Source organism: Haplochromis burtoni, unplaced genomic scaffold (genome assembly GCF_018398535.1).
Source record: "Haplochromis burtoni strain Fernald_Lab_line unplaced genomic scaffold, NCSU_Asbu1 Contig_11, whole genome shotgun sequence".
In the NCBI taxonomy this organism is placed as follows: Eukaryota; Metazoa; Chordata; class Actinopteri; order Cichliformes; family Cichlidae; genus Haplochromis; species Haplochromis burtoni.
In genome coordinates this window covers 2,521,277-2,538,776 of record NW_024582372.1, presented here as the reverse complement: position 1 = coordinate 2,538,776, position 17,500 = coordinate 2,521,277, and the positions used below count along the sequence as shown (strand labels likewise).

Here is a 17,500-nt window from a genome sequence, read left to right as displayed (position 1 = left end):
CAAGTTCACTACAGCTCTCCACCTCTCTGCTGCTTCTCAGCACCTAAAATTTAACAGTCTGTCAGATTGCTATGTAGATTTTTTCATTGCACAGTCAAACCATTATCAAACAAAGCAGATTTTGTTTGGGTATGGAGGGCGGATGTGATTAAGAAATAATTCATTTTCCGCATTGCAAAAAACTATTGTACAAGTGGAAAAGCATCAAGTTGCTCTGGCTTTCCTGCTGACATTTGTCGTGCAGTTCCTATGAATGCCTGTTACAAATAAGAAAAGCATCAAGCATTCTTTTTTTTTTTCACCGGTGGTATCTCACAGCAGTATTGCTGTGCAGGCTTGCTTGCATCATAATTAAAAGCCTCACAAATACTATGTAAAATCCTCAAATCTGTGGGATCTAAAGCAAACAAAATGTACATCTAAGACTTAGCCCTGTGTAGAAACAGACTGGCAGTGTGCATATTAGCATTTGCATTCACGTCAGCACCTGATTACACAGTGTGCAAACGGCACCACATTTTTATCCGCCTGTGTCTGAAGTGGCTATTTACACTGGACGACTGACTTATATTGTCACACACACAGCACACATCACAACCAACACACACACACAAACACAACACACACACAACACACACACACACACACACACACACACACACAACACACCACACACACACACACACAGATCTATCTCTTTTTTTTATTCTGTCATACTTAGCAAATAGCAAACTCTGGGTCTATATCTACTAGCTTTTTGCTTCACAACAGCAGTTCAGTTTACCATTCTAATGATGCTTAAAGTTATGCATTACTAGAAATGTAGACGATTTAAGTGAAGAGTGGGTGCTGATTAGCCTGTGTCTGTCAGCTAGGTCTCACCTCAGCTAGTTGAAGTCAATGAGCAGGACATTTTCATTGGATATATAAGGTCGGTGACTTCTGGTGCATGTTGATTGATTGATTGATCATTTATTTCAAGCATATGTATAGATATATATAAGACAGAGCATAATTCAATGCAAAAATTTGATACACAAAATGGCTTGCTGTGCAGTTAATGTACTAACACACTGTGAGCCACGTTTTTACTCTAATTTTGATGAATGAAATTCTAGTACTTGTTTGTATACTATGAAAGTATCACAGTATTTCATAGGAATCAGTGTCTCTGCTTTCTACGAACAAACATGAAACTGTTTAGTGCTCAACTTCCCTCTCCAGCAAAACCAGAATGGTGATTCGCCACAATACTAATCCAGATGTGAGTCCAGAAGCAGTGATGTTAGAGTTGGTGTGTCAAGCTTTTATGTAAAGTCCATGGTACTAGAACTAGAAGAATATACCATCTTTTCAATCTATTATTATGTTATTAGAGCACATTTGCACATTGAAATCGATGATCGGGCTACACACACACACACACACACACACACACACACACACACACACACACACGCCATTAATCCTATCTATCTCTGCTATCTTCAGACAGCAACCCCTATTCCTTGCTGACAATGTTTGGGATTTACTCTGGATGTAGCCTTGATTCTTCCTGTGTGACTGTGTGTTTTTCCATTTGTGTGTGAGCGTGAGTGTCATATGGAGCATGATACATGTCTTTCAATATCCATTGGTTGTTATGGTGACTGGTATTAGAGCACGTGCTCTCCCTTACCTTGCATTTGTTTAGCTGCCCTCTTCTTATTGTCGGTGCACATTTGGTTAACATTGAGTACATTAATATTGAATTTGACATATCGCCCCTTTGATTCAATTGACAAAAGGTTTCTATTCTGTTTGTTCAGTGTTTATTAGTTTGTCAGTTTGCACTTGAATGATTTTTGTGGCAAAAGCAAATATTGCACAACATGATCTTGGCCTCAAAAAGTAAAATCACCGAGTTGAAATTTTGGGCAAAAGACTATCTGCTTTCAAAATCATCACTTTTCTGCACACCCGCATTAAAATAAATGTAATTCTAATTAAAAATATGTGTGCTTACTCTTAGTAAAGTGAACTTAATGATGGCTGTAAAAGGATTCAGACTAGAGAACAAGTGTTAGAAGTAACTGCCTACACAGGAGCACAGGAGAACGTATTTTCCAAAACAGTTTTTAGCATAGTTAACTGCACAGATGGACTTTCATACTATTTTCCAGGGACCTGCTTTTATCCCCAGTGAGCACCAGCTAAATGCCCTGAACGCCTGAATCTATCTGCAGCCCCACTTACTTAAACAGTTTGACAGGGGGGCTGACAAAGACCGTGATAGAGAGAAAGACAGACAGAGAGAGGTTGTGGTATTTGTTCTTTGTGTGATAAATATAGCAGGTGAGTGGGTGGAATGAAAACAACCTAACACTCTAGCAGGATAAGAGAGGAAACACAGAAGATAGATATAATGATACCAGGAGAGAGACAAAGTGACGTAGCGATAATAATACTGAGGAAATGAGAAAGAAACGTAATGACGCTTAGGGAAAGATGAGATGATGCTAATACAAAGATAATTGTGGTGAACGAGTGATGTACAGAGAGCAGATTGGATGAAGGGATGAGAGAGCAGGATAGAGGCAGAAAGAGGAAAAAGGATGGGGGTAATGATGACAGAGCTGGGGGAAGAGATAGAGGAATTGAGCTGCAGGGAGGAAGACCACGAGGTAGACAGAGATGCATGGAGAGAGGTACAGGCATGGTGATAACACCGGTGTAATAAAGAGAGCAAGAATGGACAGAAGGTTTAAGAGAGGAAGATATAGAGAGAGGAGATGGAGAGAGATGGAGGGTTGCAGAGAGACAAACATAATGTGGGAGAGACACAATGATTCTGACACAGAGATAATGAAAAAGAGGGAGGGGGTGGTACATGAGAAGAGTGAGGGGGAAGAGGCAACGAGGGAAAGGAAAAGAGGATACCAGGAAAACAGACAACAGATTCCTCTCCTCTCCTCTCTACTTTTTCATAGCTGGTATTGAATCACTGCAGTCAATAGTTCTACACAGCGTAACTTAGAAAGATGCATTTGATTTGTGGCCCAGCACGCTGTGGAAAGAAGAGGCCAGCATTTGATTTATGAGCCAGGGACCTTGTGGTCAAGTTCACTACAGCTCTCCACCTCTCTGCTGCTTCTCAGCACCTAAAATTTAACAGTCTGTCAGATTGCTATGTAGATTTTTTCATTGCACAGTCAAACCATTATCAAACAAAGCAGATTTTGTTTGGGTATGGAGGGCGGATGTGATTAAGAAATAATTCATTTTCCGCATTGCAAAAAACTATTGTACAAGTGGAAAAGCATCAAGTTGCTCTGGCTTTCCTGCTGACATTTGTCGTGCAGTTCCTATGAATGCCTGTTACAAATAAGAAAAGCATCAAGCATTCTTTTTTTTTTTTCACCGGTGGTATCTCACAGCAGTATTGCTGTGCAGGCTTGCTTGCATCATAATTAAAAGCCTCACAAATACTATGTAAAATCCTCAAATCTGTGGGATCTAAAGCAAACAAAATGTACATCTAAGACTTAGCCCTGTGTAGAAACAGACTGGCAGTGTGCATATTAGCATTTGCATTCACGTCAGCACCTGATTACACAGTGTGCAAACGGCACCACATTTTTATCCGCCTGTGTCTGAAGTGGCTATTTCACTCGCTACTTATAGACACACACAGAAATTGTCACACACACACACACACACACACACACACAGATCTATCTCTTTTTTTTATTCTGTCATACTTAGCAAATAGCAAACTCTGGGTCTATATCTACTAGCTTTTTGCTTCACAACAGCAGTTCAGTTTACCATTCTAATGATGCTTAAAGTTATGCATTACTAGAAATGTAGACGATTTAAGTGAAGAGTGGGTGCTGATTAGCCTGTGTCTGTCAGCTAGGTCTCACCTCAGCTAGTTGAAGTCAATGAGCAGGACATTTTCATTGGATATATAAGGTCGGTGACTTCTGGTGCATGTTGATTGATTGATTGATCATTTATTTCAAGCATATGTATAGATATATATAAGACAGAGCATAATTCAATGCAAAAATTTGATACATAAAATGGCTTGCTGTGCAGTTAATGTACTAACACACTGTGAGCCACGTTTTTACTCTAATTTTGATGAATGAAATTCTAGTACTTGTTTGTATACTATGAAAGTATCACAGTATTTGATAGGAATCAGTGTCTCTGCTTTCTACGAACAAACATGAAACTGTTTAGTGCTCAACTTCCCTCTCCAGCAAAACCAGAATGGTGATTCGCCACAATACTAATCCAGATGTGAGTCCAGAAGCAGTGATGTTAGAGTTGGTGTGTCAAGCTTTTATGTAAAGTCCATGGTACTAGAACTAGAAGAATATACCATCTTTTCAATCTATTATTATGTTATTAGAGCACATTTGCACATTGAAATCGATGTGTATAACCTTTTTCTTTTATATTATTGGCAAGTTCTGATAACCAAAAGCTCATTTTATGCTACTTTTAAATAAAAAAAAAGTTGTTGGAATTACAGTGTTTGTTAGAAAGCAGGCCACAGTTGTTTGCTCACTGATGGGCCACAAGAAGTTGCTTCTGAAAAAACAAATTACAGGATTTTACTTCCCTGATATAAATAGGTAGCATAGCTAAGAACACACTACTAACAGTAGAAATCAGTCAGTTTCCCTCTTCAGTTTCCTAACTGAAGAGGGAGTCCTCAACTCTGCATTATCTAAGAGGATAAACAAAGTGCTTTTTACTGAAATGCCCCAAGTATGATGCTTACAATATGGTATCCGGGTTGATGTGCATATCCGCTGAATTCTTCTTATCCCATCTGCTCAAGAGGGGGATCTGGCAGCAGAAAAGATGGCAGACAGAAAGAGAGAGACAACTGAAGACAGAATAAGGTACAGACACAGATACGGCTGAGGGGGAGAGGTGAACTGGGTTGGAAACACAGTGAAGAACAATCTGAAATTAATCTGGACACTCCAGATGGTTTGAAGTTAGTGAGCGCACATGTATGTGTGCTTCTCAGTTCCTGCCAGCTTGTCCATTTGGGCTTGTGTGTAGGTATTTACTTATTTGTGTGTTTTCTGTTTCTTCAGAGATACAACAACATCTGGTATGTACTCAATGAGCAGGTTCTGATATTAGCCTGATGGAAAAAGACAAAAATACACAAGAACAGCCTCACAAACATTTTGCTAACATTTGGTTGACTGGATTATGACCCAGTGAACAGGGAATGGAGTGTGTGCATGTCTGTGTTTGTGTGAAAGACTGCATTCTTAGTAATGTGCAGTTAAATACATGGCCATTGCTCTCTGACAGTTACTACTGGCTTTCATGTGTGTCACACAGACACACACTCAGCACCACACATCTCCATGTGCCTTGTATATTCTTCAAGAGTAAACAAGGACTGGATTAGGAGTTCTGTACCATAATGTTCTGTACCATAAGTTGTGTGCTGTTTTATTTCCGCGAACAACACATGCCTCAAGTATGTGTTTTTCTGTTAAATGTATTCCAGCTAGCATTCCTCACTTAGCTTATTTCATGTTTGATTTACTTTCCTGGTGACTCTAAGTAGCATCAACTACTTCTGTTAAGTGATCCTAGATTTTTACATTTTGAAAACAGCTTTAATTATAATAGCTATATTTTTCTTATATTGAATTATAGAATTATATTGAATTAGCCTGGTAGCTATTTTAATTCTTTAGTATATATATCTGTGCAAATAATGTTCATGTGTACATGTATATATTTAAGTTTGAAACACCTATTGTAACATAGAAATTGCAAACTTTGGATTGCATGAATTATATTGTATAAAGATTTTTTCTATAACTCTAACTGGAGGACTGTGTGTGTTCATGTGTCTGTGCTAAAGTTAAGTCATGACTAATTGAATCATCTTAATTTTGGCTTTTTTGTGATTATGAACCCTTTCCTCAACGGGTTGATGATTTACGTTTCCACTGATCAATGTCACATCATTTTGTTCCTTAACAAATTACACAGTGTGAGAAGTGTATATATAGGTTTATATAGGGTTAAAATATATGTTCTACATTTATTCGTATCCATCTACAGGGAGTGCAGAATTATTAGGCAAATGAGTATTTTGTCCACATCATCCTCTTCATGCATGTTGTCTTACTCCAAGCTGTATAGGCTCGAAAGCCTACTACCAATTAAGCATATTAGGTGATGTGCATCTCTGTAATGAGAAGGGGTGTGGTCTAATGACATCAACACCCTATATCAGGTGTGCATAATTATTAGGCAACGTCCTTTCCTTTGGCAAAATGGGTCAAAAGAAGGACTTGACAGGCTCAGAAAAGTCAAAAATAGTGAGATATCTTGCAGAGGGATGCAGCAGTCTCAAAATTGCAAAGCTTCTGAAGCGTGATCATCGAACAATCAAGCGTTTCATTCAAAATAGTCAACAGGGTCGCAAGAAGCGTGTGGAAAAACCAAGGCGCAAAATAACTGCCCATGAACTGAGAAAAGTCAAGCGTGCAGCTGCCAAGATGCCACTTGCCACCAGTTTGGCCATATTTCAGAGCTGCAACATCACTGGAGTGCCCAAAAGCACAAGGTGTGCAATACTCAGAGACATGGCCAAGGTAAGAAAGGCTGAAAGACGACCACCACTGAACAAGACACACAAGCTGAAACGTCAAGACTGGGCCAAGAAATATCTCAAGACTGGTTTTTCTAAGGTTTTATGGACTGATGAAATGAGAGTGAGTCTTGATGGGCCAGATGGATGGGCCCGTGGCTGGATTGGTAAAGGGCAGAGAGCTCCAGTCCGACTCAGACGCCAGCAAGGTGGAGGTGGAGTACTGGTTTGGGCTGGTATCATCAAAGATGAGCTTGTGGGGCCTTTTCGGGTTGAGGATGGAGTCAAGCTCAACTCCCAGTCCTACTGCCAGTTTCTGGAAGACACCTTCTTCAAGCAGTGGTACAGGAAGAAGTCTGCATCCTTCAAGAAAAACATGATTTTCATGCAGGACAATGCTCCATCACACGCGTCCAAGTACTCCACAGCGTGGCTGGCAAGAAAGGGTATAAAAGAAGAAAAACTAATGACATGGCCTCCTTGTTCACCTGATCTGAACCCCATTGAGAACCTGTGGTCCATCATCAAATGTGAGATTTACAAGGAGGGAAAACAGTACACCTCTCTGAACAGTGTCTGGGAGGCTGTGGTTGCTGCTGCACGCAATGTTGATGGTGAACAGATCAAAACACTGACAGAATCCATGGATGGCAGGCTTTTGAGTGTCCTTGCAAAGAAAGGTGGCTATATTGGTCGCTGATTTGTTTTTGTTTTGTTTTTGAATGTCAGAAATGTATATTTGTGAATGTGGAGATGTTATATTGGTTTCACTGGTAAAAATAAATAATTGAAATGGGTATATATTTGTTTTTTGTTAAGTTGCCTAATAATTATGCACAGTAATAGTCACCTGCACACACAGATATCCCCCTAAAATAGCTAAAACTAAAAACAAACTAAAAACTACTTCCAAAAACATTCAGCTTTGATGTTAATGAGTTTTTTGGGTCATTGAGAACATGGTTGTTGTTCAATAATAAAATTATTCCTCAAAAATACAACTTGCCTAATAATTCTGCACTCCCTGTATTTAGTGATGGGATGGATGGAAGTCTAAGGGTTCTACAAGGTCTTACATTTGCAAGTGTTTGATATGTGAATGTTTGATGTCAAGGAAGTTTACTGAGCGAGCAATGTGATCACATAGTGGATGTGATTTAAAAAGCTTCATATAGTATTTTTGTGCATGTATGAGTCTATATGAGTGTATGTGTTGTGGTAGGTTTTTTTCTGGATGATCATGTTTCTGAGACTGACAACACTGAGAGGATGGAGGCTATGAAATCTGAATATATGCCATGTGTGTTCATATTCAAGTGCTTTGCATGAAAGCTTTGAATGGCATATGCTACTGTGTCGAGGGAGGCTGTGAGACATGTCCTGCATTATATTTGAGTTGTGTGTGAGGACATGGGCTTGTTAACACTGGGCTTTGCATACTGCACATATTTAAGCTCTGCTCGATTTTTGCTTCAGATACAGTATACTATCCATTACAATATTTCTAAAGGGTGTGGAGCACAATGTATAAAATAATGTACGTTTAACTTTGGTCATGGGAGTTTGAATTGTTTGCATATTCCCTCTTCATCATACTGTTCTAATCTCTGTGTAAAACTAAATCTGAAGAATGCGTGGAACCTGATCGTATCCTTAAAATATATTTATTGTATAATGTATACTTTAATGCAGGATGTACATTTTCTTACATGTCTTATCTCTTTCTCTTCTAGCTGAGTCTTGTGGTGGTGTAGTCCAAGGTCTGAATGGCACCATAGAGTCACCTGGTTTCCCCCATGGTTATCCCAACTACGCCAACTGTACATGGCTGATAATAACAGGGGAGAGGAACCGAATCCAGCTAACCTTCGTCACTCTGGCGCTGGAGGAAGACTTTGATATTGTATCGGTTTATGATGGACAGCCCTCACCTGGCAACTTAAAAATGAGGTTAGCACTCATTCTTTCATTTTCTGTCTGATGTGGTTTCCTGTTCCTCTTTTTTCTCAGTGTCTTCCCTCTTTCCAACCTAATCTCCCTCCCTCCACATCCTGATTTATCAGCAATGTTCATATATCTACTTGGTACTTGGACCGTTGTATATTTTGTTGGCCATCTTTTCTTCAAAATTTAGAAGAAGACTTAGCTCTAATTTGTCTGTCAATTTTAAGACAGGTAAAATAACAAGAAAATAAACCAAGCAGACATTTTTAATATTACAGTTGTTGGGAACAACGATTACTGTCTATCTAAAGGAGCACAGTGCCGAGGCGTATAAGATATTTTAGTTTCTGAATATTAGTGTATAGGAAACAAAGATATGGTGTATAAACAACTCATCACCTAAGATTTCAGGTTACTAATGACTACTGTCTTTTGAAAGTGAGTTCAAAAACTTGCAGGAGTGAGCTTCATTGATTAAATTTGGCTTATTGCCCAATTCAGCATAATCTGAATAAAGTGCAGCTGCTCCATAGAAGTCCACCTTATACTTACCTCCACCTTATACTTATGCCTTTATGATACGTGCTGGAACTCCTCCAGCATCTCAAAATAGTTACAAGAGGGCAAAGTCACAGAAGCAAGTTTGGCGAATAGGGCAGGTGTTTAGTGAAATGTGTGTAGGTGTAAGAAAGTGCAGTAGTACATCTAGTTTAGATGCCTCAGGTATTCAGACGTGGAGATCCCCAATGCAACTCCTCTGGTGGTTAAGGACTCTTAGCCAGTACATGTGGTTGTGAGTTAATAACTAGAAATTGCTGAGCTCATCTGGACTTTGTTCCACTCTCTCTCTTGGTAAGAGGTGGTGAACAGGTTTTCTCCAGTTGATAAGAGTGCTGTTCTCCTGTGATATCAGGTCAAGGAATGAGTCCTAACTATAATATGTGTTGATAATTTTTATGGTCACAATTTTTCAGTTAAGGGCTAAAGGGGTGTTAGGTCATGTGGCCTCAGGATCTTGTATCTGCCTTTTTTAGATAATGTGGTCTTGTTGGCTTCATCAAGCAACGACTGCCAGCTCCCACTTGTTCCAAAGATCCAAAACCTAATTGTAGCTTAAAGACATGCAGGCAGATGGAACAGTGGCCTGAATATAGCATCCTCTTTCTTCACAACTTCACTGCAAAATTTGAAGTGCTGTTATTTTGGCTAACTTGAATGTAGCATGCAAACTGAGAAAGTCTCGCTAGGTTTAACAGCACTATATAGTGGTTAACTAAAAGTGTTCCCTGTGGATCAACAAAAATGTGCAGGAATATATATAAGCCACTGATGAATTGGCAGCATCCCTATTTAGTGAGTGGAAAGAATGTAATATTATTGCAAAAAGGGCAGAGAGAACATCATCGACAGAGCTGGCAAACTGTAGGAAGCTTATTCATAGTGCTCTGCTTGTGTGTAGGAGGGATGAGCTGGGAATGCACCAAGTAGTGTTTAAGGCTGGTGGAGCAGTTATGGATAACATTGGGTTTTTCCTTGAAAACATCACATTGCTGTATTATGAGTCAGTGTTTGAATAGAATACTTTTTTTCTTTTAGTGGATGGATAAGCAAGGAATAGACTGTACAGCGTGATTGGGTTGTGTGGAGGTTTACTGTAAATGCAGCCTCATTTTTGTGCTCAGCATACTACCATAAGGATCCTTGGTGTGCTGTTATGCTGAAAATGACCATGGGCAAAGAAAAGAGAATAATTTAAGAAAAGAATCCAAGTTTTTATAGCCTCAAAGTAAGATTTTGTGTCAGTAGTGTCACCCTCTTTATCTGTTCTGCGTTTATCATTTGTGTATGCCACGTGCTAGTTGTAGTTGCCTGTACTTAGTGTATGATTATTTCAGTGGATCTTTTGCAACGTTGGTGTATGCGACCTCATTATTCTACCTGTTGCTTGTTTTTTACATCCACACCAACCAGACGTGACTAAGAGGGATTTGTTTGGGCTTTTGTTATGCTTGGCCTCATTGAACTGTGGTACGATTATCTCATGAGATAGACTAGCTCAAGAGACTACTTCACAGCATAGCCGTATTAGAGCCTTTACTCTGTTAATTTACAAAATCTCTTTTAAAAGATAGGTCTGATTTAAGAGTGAAATGAGCTTGAGCATGTTGAAATGAGCACAATGATTAAACATATGAAATGTCTAAAGAAACTAAAAGTATATTAAACGCTGCAGCTGCAAAGCCGACTAGTTAAGATTTACTTTACTTACATAAAGTGTTCTGTATGTATCCATTCATCCATCCATCCATCTTCTGCCACTTATCCAGATTTAGGTTGTTAAACCTCCCTCTCCCTGGCCACCTCCTCCAAGCCAAGCCACCTGAGAGATATAATCTCTCCAGTCTGCCCCCAGGCCTTAAACACCTTTTTCCAGGCATCCTAGCCAGATGCCTGAAACACCTCAACTGGCTCCTTTCAATATGGAGCAGTAGGACCTCTACTCTGAGCTCTTCACCGTATCGCTAAGAGAATGCTAGTTTGCCTCTTATCTGTGATCTCATTCTTTCATCACTACCCAGAGCTTGTAGCCGTAGGTGAGGGTGTGAACGCAGCTCAACTGGTAAATCGACAGCTTTGCTTTCAGCTTCCGTTGATGTCATTGTGCATGTCTTCAGACAAGAAATACAAATCTTAGTTTTGGTTATCACCTTTTTTGCATGCTCCAAAATTCAAGATCTGACATCTTCATGCTTATGGGACTCAACAGAAGACAGCATATATCCATTTGTTGCACCTTAGAACTACACCTTTATTAACAGAATTAAAACACTGTGCTGCTGATAACTGCTTTGGCAGGTGAGCTGACCCGTTGTGGCAGCTGCCGCATTTTGCCAGCCTGGTCGCTCTGTCAGGGATGATAATTAGCCCTGGAGTTATTTGGGTCCCACATTCTCTGACCACTACCCAAACATGCCAATAGTATTTCCTTTTTGAACCTTCAACACAAAACATCAGTGCAAGGGTGATATATTGGGTTTTCCTAGAGCTTCTGAACTTAAGTGCAGTGAGTTGCAGCAGGGAGTCCATTCCCAGTGCCATTTAGATCAAGTGACTAAGCTGGGAGATGAAGGGTCACTTTTTTCTCTTTCAGTTCTTCTGTTGATGTTAGCACTTCTCTACTCCTCTGAATAGTGCAGACATTTCTGGGGACAAGCAGCATATTGCTGAATTTAGACCACTGGCCAGCAGTCTTTTGTGCCCTAGGGCTCTCCCTGGTGTGTGTCAGTACAGGCAACGCTTCAGCCCTGCTTGTAAGGCTTCCTTTGGCTCCAGCTGGGTGTTAGCAGCTACTGAATTCACCAACTATCCTATTTTTTGCTTATAACAGAGAGTAAGTTATGTTTTTACATGAAATATTTAAGCCTGCACATACAAGAGCTGATTTAAATTATCCGGCCGTTCTCTGAGTTCTACAAGGCCAGTCATCGGCCAGTTGACCTAAAACCCTCTCCTCTTCTCAGCTAGTGCTGATATGAACCCATCAGGCTGCCTACATGGACAGTGGGATGCAGCCAAGAGGAGCTGACTGCCCTCTCTTTGTTTAGAAAGAAGAACACAGAAGACACAGGATATATCTTTCTCTAGCAGCCACCCCTCCAACTGCCCTTGGATCATGCGTACGGGGAATTCTTCAATCTCATATATAGAATAAGGGCTGACCTGGCATCTGTGACCTCTTCTTACCAACCCCAGTTGTGCGTCAGCAACGGTAGAGAAGGGGTAGATAGATGTATAGATTTATTTTTACTTTATTTTATATAGAAATTTCAAATGTTAACAAAATGCTGCAGCTACAATACGAAAGAAGAAGTTGAGAAGAAAATTCTTGAGTACTGTAGGTATTAGTTTTGACTAGTTTTGAGTATTTTTTAAGTCCTTTTATCACTGTCAGTCCTGTCCCACTGGTATTCATTTCAGCTATGTGAATTCTAGCTTACTGTTCCTAGTGTGAGATAGTAAGGAAAGTAAAACTTTTTTTGAAAGACTTACTTATAAGTTAGTATCAGGTAAAGGTAGTTGGTGGTTGTTTTTTTTTTGTGGTAGTGCTGTGTTTCTGGTGAGTTGGGATAATATTTATATTACTGATTATAAAAGAATTGGTATGATAAGTTGCCACTATTTCTGTGTAGTTGCTGGTAGATTTTTGTCTGCCTCACTTGGGGGCTAAGAATAACAGTGTTATTTTAACACATAACTGTGTTATGCTATTAAATTAACATTCTCTATTAACGTCATAGACGGGCAGGAATGATAACATTTGCTACCTAGCTGCAGCATTAACATCACTGCTTTATTATTAGCCATAGCCACTAGCTGTTATCTTAATGATAACAAGCAGCTTATGTGGTTATCAGGTAATTGCTAATGTTAATGTGTGCACCATCCAGGCTAATATTTATGATAGCCGTTTCTCTGTTGTTGAAATGGGAGCTCTACTGACCTCCTGAAAATTTGGTGTTGTGAATTTCAACTACCTCAGCTACTTGTGACAGGAGGAGCTGTGTGCTTGTAGGTTTGCGTTGCTGGTATCAATACTGCTGCATGATACTGTGGGATGAGTATCTATCAAATATTTATTTTTAGTATAAAATGGTATCCGTCTTTTTTTGACAACCCTACTAGAATCAGTGAGTGTGTAACCTGCTATTATTTCAAGAACAAGGAAGTATTAGAACAGGGTTTTTTTCTTTGGACAGATATGAGAAAATAGAAATCTTTAATACGAATGAGAAGTGTTGTGTTTGGAGAAGGGAAAACACTGCATACCTGTATCACAACTAGGGATGGGTACCGGTATCCGGTGCCTTGATGGCACCGGTTCTGACATAAACGGTACTAACCAGACCGAAAAGCAGCGCACATTTCGGTGCTTTTTTTTCCTGAGCTGTGATACACTTTAGATTCTAGCCAATCATTTTACGTTTCCGAGGATAGTAGGCGGGGCCAGGTACGTACGTTCTTTTAGAGCAGAGCTACAGATTAAAAATGTCCCAAGGCGAAGCGGTCAAAAGTCTGGCTGTACTTCACAGCAAAATATGCAAACTCAGCAGCCTGCAACAAGTGCTTTAAGCTGATACTGTGATACTGTCAAAGGAGGTAACACCTCGAATCCTGATGAAACACCTGGCGACGCATAGCGTTTTTTTTAAAAGCCGAGAAATGCGCCGTATTTGATAGCTTGCTGTCGAGACCTCACACCGAGCACATCTACTGCGGGTGGGTTGCCTGTTATCGGACCCGGAGCAACATCCCCCAAAAACACGAAGAGGAGAGTCCTGGCCCCTAGCCCTGCCAGTGTAGCAGAAATGATGACGGATGATGATGGCAGCAGCAGCCGTTCTTCTCTGCGTGAGTAGCTTAATGTTGTTCGTGTGTAATTTACGTTGAGTAGGCTAACCACGTTATTACATTAATGCATGTAAGGTGAACTAGCAAACATCATCATAGCTACATGCTGCTGTCTTCTTGTTTGATGGCAGATACTCCCTTCACCCTGGCCAAAAAGGCTAAAATGACCAAAGAAAAAGTGGAAAACAGCTAAACATGAGAGGTTTTTGGACAAAGTTTGTGTTTTTTCCATTGTTTAAGCACTGCTTCCAGCCAAGAGTGATACCATAATATCCCCTATAGCTGCAGAAAAGGCTAACATTGTTATCTTTTTACAAAAAAACAGCTGAACATGAGAGGTTTTTGGACCAATTTTGTGTTCTCCATTCTTTAAGCACCGGTTTAAGCACCATTTAAGCACCGGTACCGGTTTGGCACCGGTTTCGGAAAAAACCTAAACGATACCCATCCCTAATCACAACTTTATCTCCTCTGTCACGATCACGATAAAAGATTTACAAATCATCCTCCTTCTGACTGCACTTTGATCAGTCTCCCTGCTATTAATGATAAAAAAGAACTAAATACATTTTACACATGATTCAAGGTTCAAGGCTCTTTATTTGTCACATGCATAGTTATACAAGTATAACACACAGTGAAATGTAGCCTGACACGCTCCTCGACATGTGCAAAAAAAATTGGGGGGGGGGGGGTGTAGAGGAAGAACATTTTATATATATATAAATATATATAGTATATACATTGGGTGAATGTGCAGTAGTAGCAGCAAGCAGGTGAATTCTGTACATTAATATGAATAGATATCTGACTATTTTACAGGATTCATTAGATAACTGAAGTCCTGTGCACATTATAATTGTGTAAAAACCCATTTTACTCTTTGCTCTCATTCTATTAGAAAGATGTTGATTCATATGTTACCCTGCTCTTTGCATCATAACATATGCAGCCATGATCTAATTCAAGAGCCATGTGCACATGTGGTCTCTGTGCAGGCTGGAACACCAGTTCTGTGCTGAATGAATTAGATAGCTTCCCTAGCTGTTGACACTTACACCGCTTCAGCACACTTGGCTTTGAACAGAGACAAGTGTGGCTCTTTAAAACGCATCAAAACAATAGAGGCGACTCGAGCCATATGTGCTACATGTTTAATGTGTGACACGCAATTGCAGGCTGACTCTGACTGTACACTTTTGCTACTTTTATTTGCTACATTTAGACAGCTTCCAGCTCTCCAGATAGCTCATTATCAAAGAAAGCACAGGAAGAAGCTGTGTGGATTTGCTTTGACCACTGCAAAAATTGTCATCACAACGACACTATACAACTGCTGCCAACAGTTATCTATACTAACTATCACATCAGCCACAAGTAATGTACAACTACAACAAAACCCAAGCGCGTACTAAAGAATTAACAGTGTCCTGATTTTGCCTGGATAAATGGAAGTAATTACTGATGCCCAAGGTTAGCTGGAGGTCATCTTAGTATGAACAGACTGACAGACAGAGTGCAATGCACTGGCAAAAACCTTCAAAGCACCTAAAATGAACATAGTGTTAATGCAGACCTGTTATACTGATTTGTATCTGTTAAATAAATTATATATTTGTGCTGTTTTAGTCAAATTGGATGTTAAGATTCTTATCCACAATGCAATATGATGAAAAAGGAGCACCTGGAGAGTCTAATAAGACTTTGGGATATAAAGGACAAGGACCACTTCCTGGTCAAGATAGGGAGGAGAAATAATTAAGAGTGGCAAATGCAAGCATCTTAGCATTATACAATTATAAAAGTTAGGAAAAATGTGAATATATCTCCAACTGTGTCTCCTGTAGTCTCATTAAACCCTGAAGTGGTACTCATCCTGTCTTAAGAACCAGAGTTTTTGGCTATTGTGTATTTGTTTATGCCATTGATTTACATGAACTCAAATATATACACATATACACACACACACATATTCAACTACCAGTGTTGAATAATACGTGTTTGCTTCATTGTTCACTAACCTTAACTTCCCAGTTCATTTATTTTGCTTTCAGTCATGCTCTCCCACTCTCCTTGTTTTCCATCTCCTCAGCTTTACTTTTTTATTCATCTCACTCTTTTTTTTCTACATTTCCATCTGTGCTGCTCTGTTTTTACGACTCCATCCCTCTTCTGCGCTTCATTTGTTCGTGTTTTAAATTTTTCAAAATGTTACTTGTATATCTTACTTTTTATTTTTTTATGTTTGCAGTCTGGAAATCACATGGATTTTAACATAGCTGTACAGATTAAAATTTGTAATGAAAACCAAAGGATTACTTCAAAGTAAAGAGACATTAACCAAGGGGAAATTTATGAACTGCTTCACCTGTAAAAACAAATGAAAGCAAAACAGTCGGTGGAGCATTTAGTTCTCAAAATGTGACTGATCTCGGACCTGCCATTAAAACTATAACATTGCAATAGTTTTAATGGCAGGTCCACAATAGTGCTCGTGTTGATCAGACTGAAGCCTTTTGCCTGAAAATTTTACCTGTATTAGAAATTTATGCAAAAAAACAGGATTTGTAAGAATAATTACTAAATACTTAATTCAGCAATGAACTTAATTCAATGTTATCATATGAAGTAATTTTCTGTAGTTATGTATGTGTATTATTTTTCTTTATCTGTCTGGCATAACTTACTACATCATAGCATACAATGAAATATAAACATGTATTGACTCATATTCTATTATACTAGATATGACTGGTGAAAATTAGTCAAAGATACACTCACTTTATTAGGTATGCCCTGCTAGTACCAGGTCAGACGCCCCTTTTGCCTGTAGAACTGCTTCAATTCTTCGTAACATCAACAAGGTGCTGGAAATATAGCATAACACAGTTGTTGCAGATTTGTCGGCCGCACATCCATAATGTCCGTCTTCCATTTCACCGCATTCAGAGGTGCAACAAGTGGTTTTGTTAGTTACTGCTGCCCTCCAAACAGCTTGAAGTAGTCTGGCCTTTCTCCCTGACCTCTGACATCGACAAGGCATTTACACACAGAGAACTGCTGCTCACTGGATGTTTTCTCTTTTTCTGACCATTTTCTTTAAACCTGAGCAACCAGCTTGTCTGGCACCAACACCCACACCGTGTTCAAAATCACTTACACCACCTTTCTTTCTCATGCCTCAGTTTGAGCTTCAGCTGGTCTTCTTAAATCTTCCTACATGTATTGAGTTGCTACCATGTAAATGACTGAACAGATATTTGTGTTAACGAGTAGTTAGCAGGTGCAGATGATGACGCAATTGGTGAATTTTATCAAATCAGATCGGATACGTATATTAAGTGCCAACTGCTCAGAAATATAACTATGCATTGCTGTGACGCTGAACACATTCAGCTGATTGTTTCACTTGCTGTGTAAAATATTAGTCAATATAAATACAGTTTGTTGATTTCTTCAGTGATATAAAATGCAATCCGTTGTTAAGTCTGACGTCACTAGCCGTGTCTGGGCCTAAACTCC

At 39.5% G+C, this 17,500-nt stretch overlaps 1 protein-coding gene across 2 annotated transcripts in view; it reads left to right on the top strand.

The window, feature by feature from the left end:
* The window catches only part of LOC102314304 (CUB and sushi domain-containing protein 1), a 451,203-nt gene that overhangs the window by 109,022 nt on the left and 324,681 nt on the right, over positions 1 to 17,500 (top strand). For both annotated transcript variants that reach the window (XM_005915120.2, XM_005915119.2), the window contains exon 2: positions 8,359 to 8,575. In XM_005915120.2, coding sequence (XP_005915182.1) covers positions 8,359 to 8,575 — 217 coding nt within the window. The remainder of the gene's footprint in view (positions 1 to 8,358; positions 8,576 to 17,500) is intronic.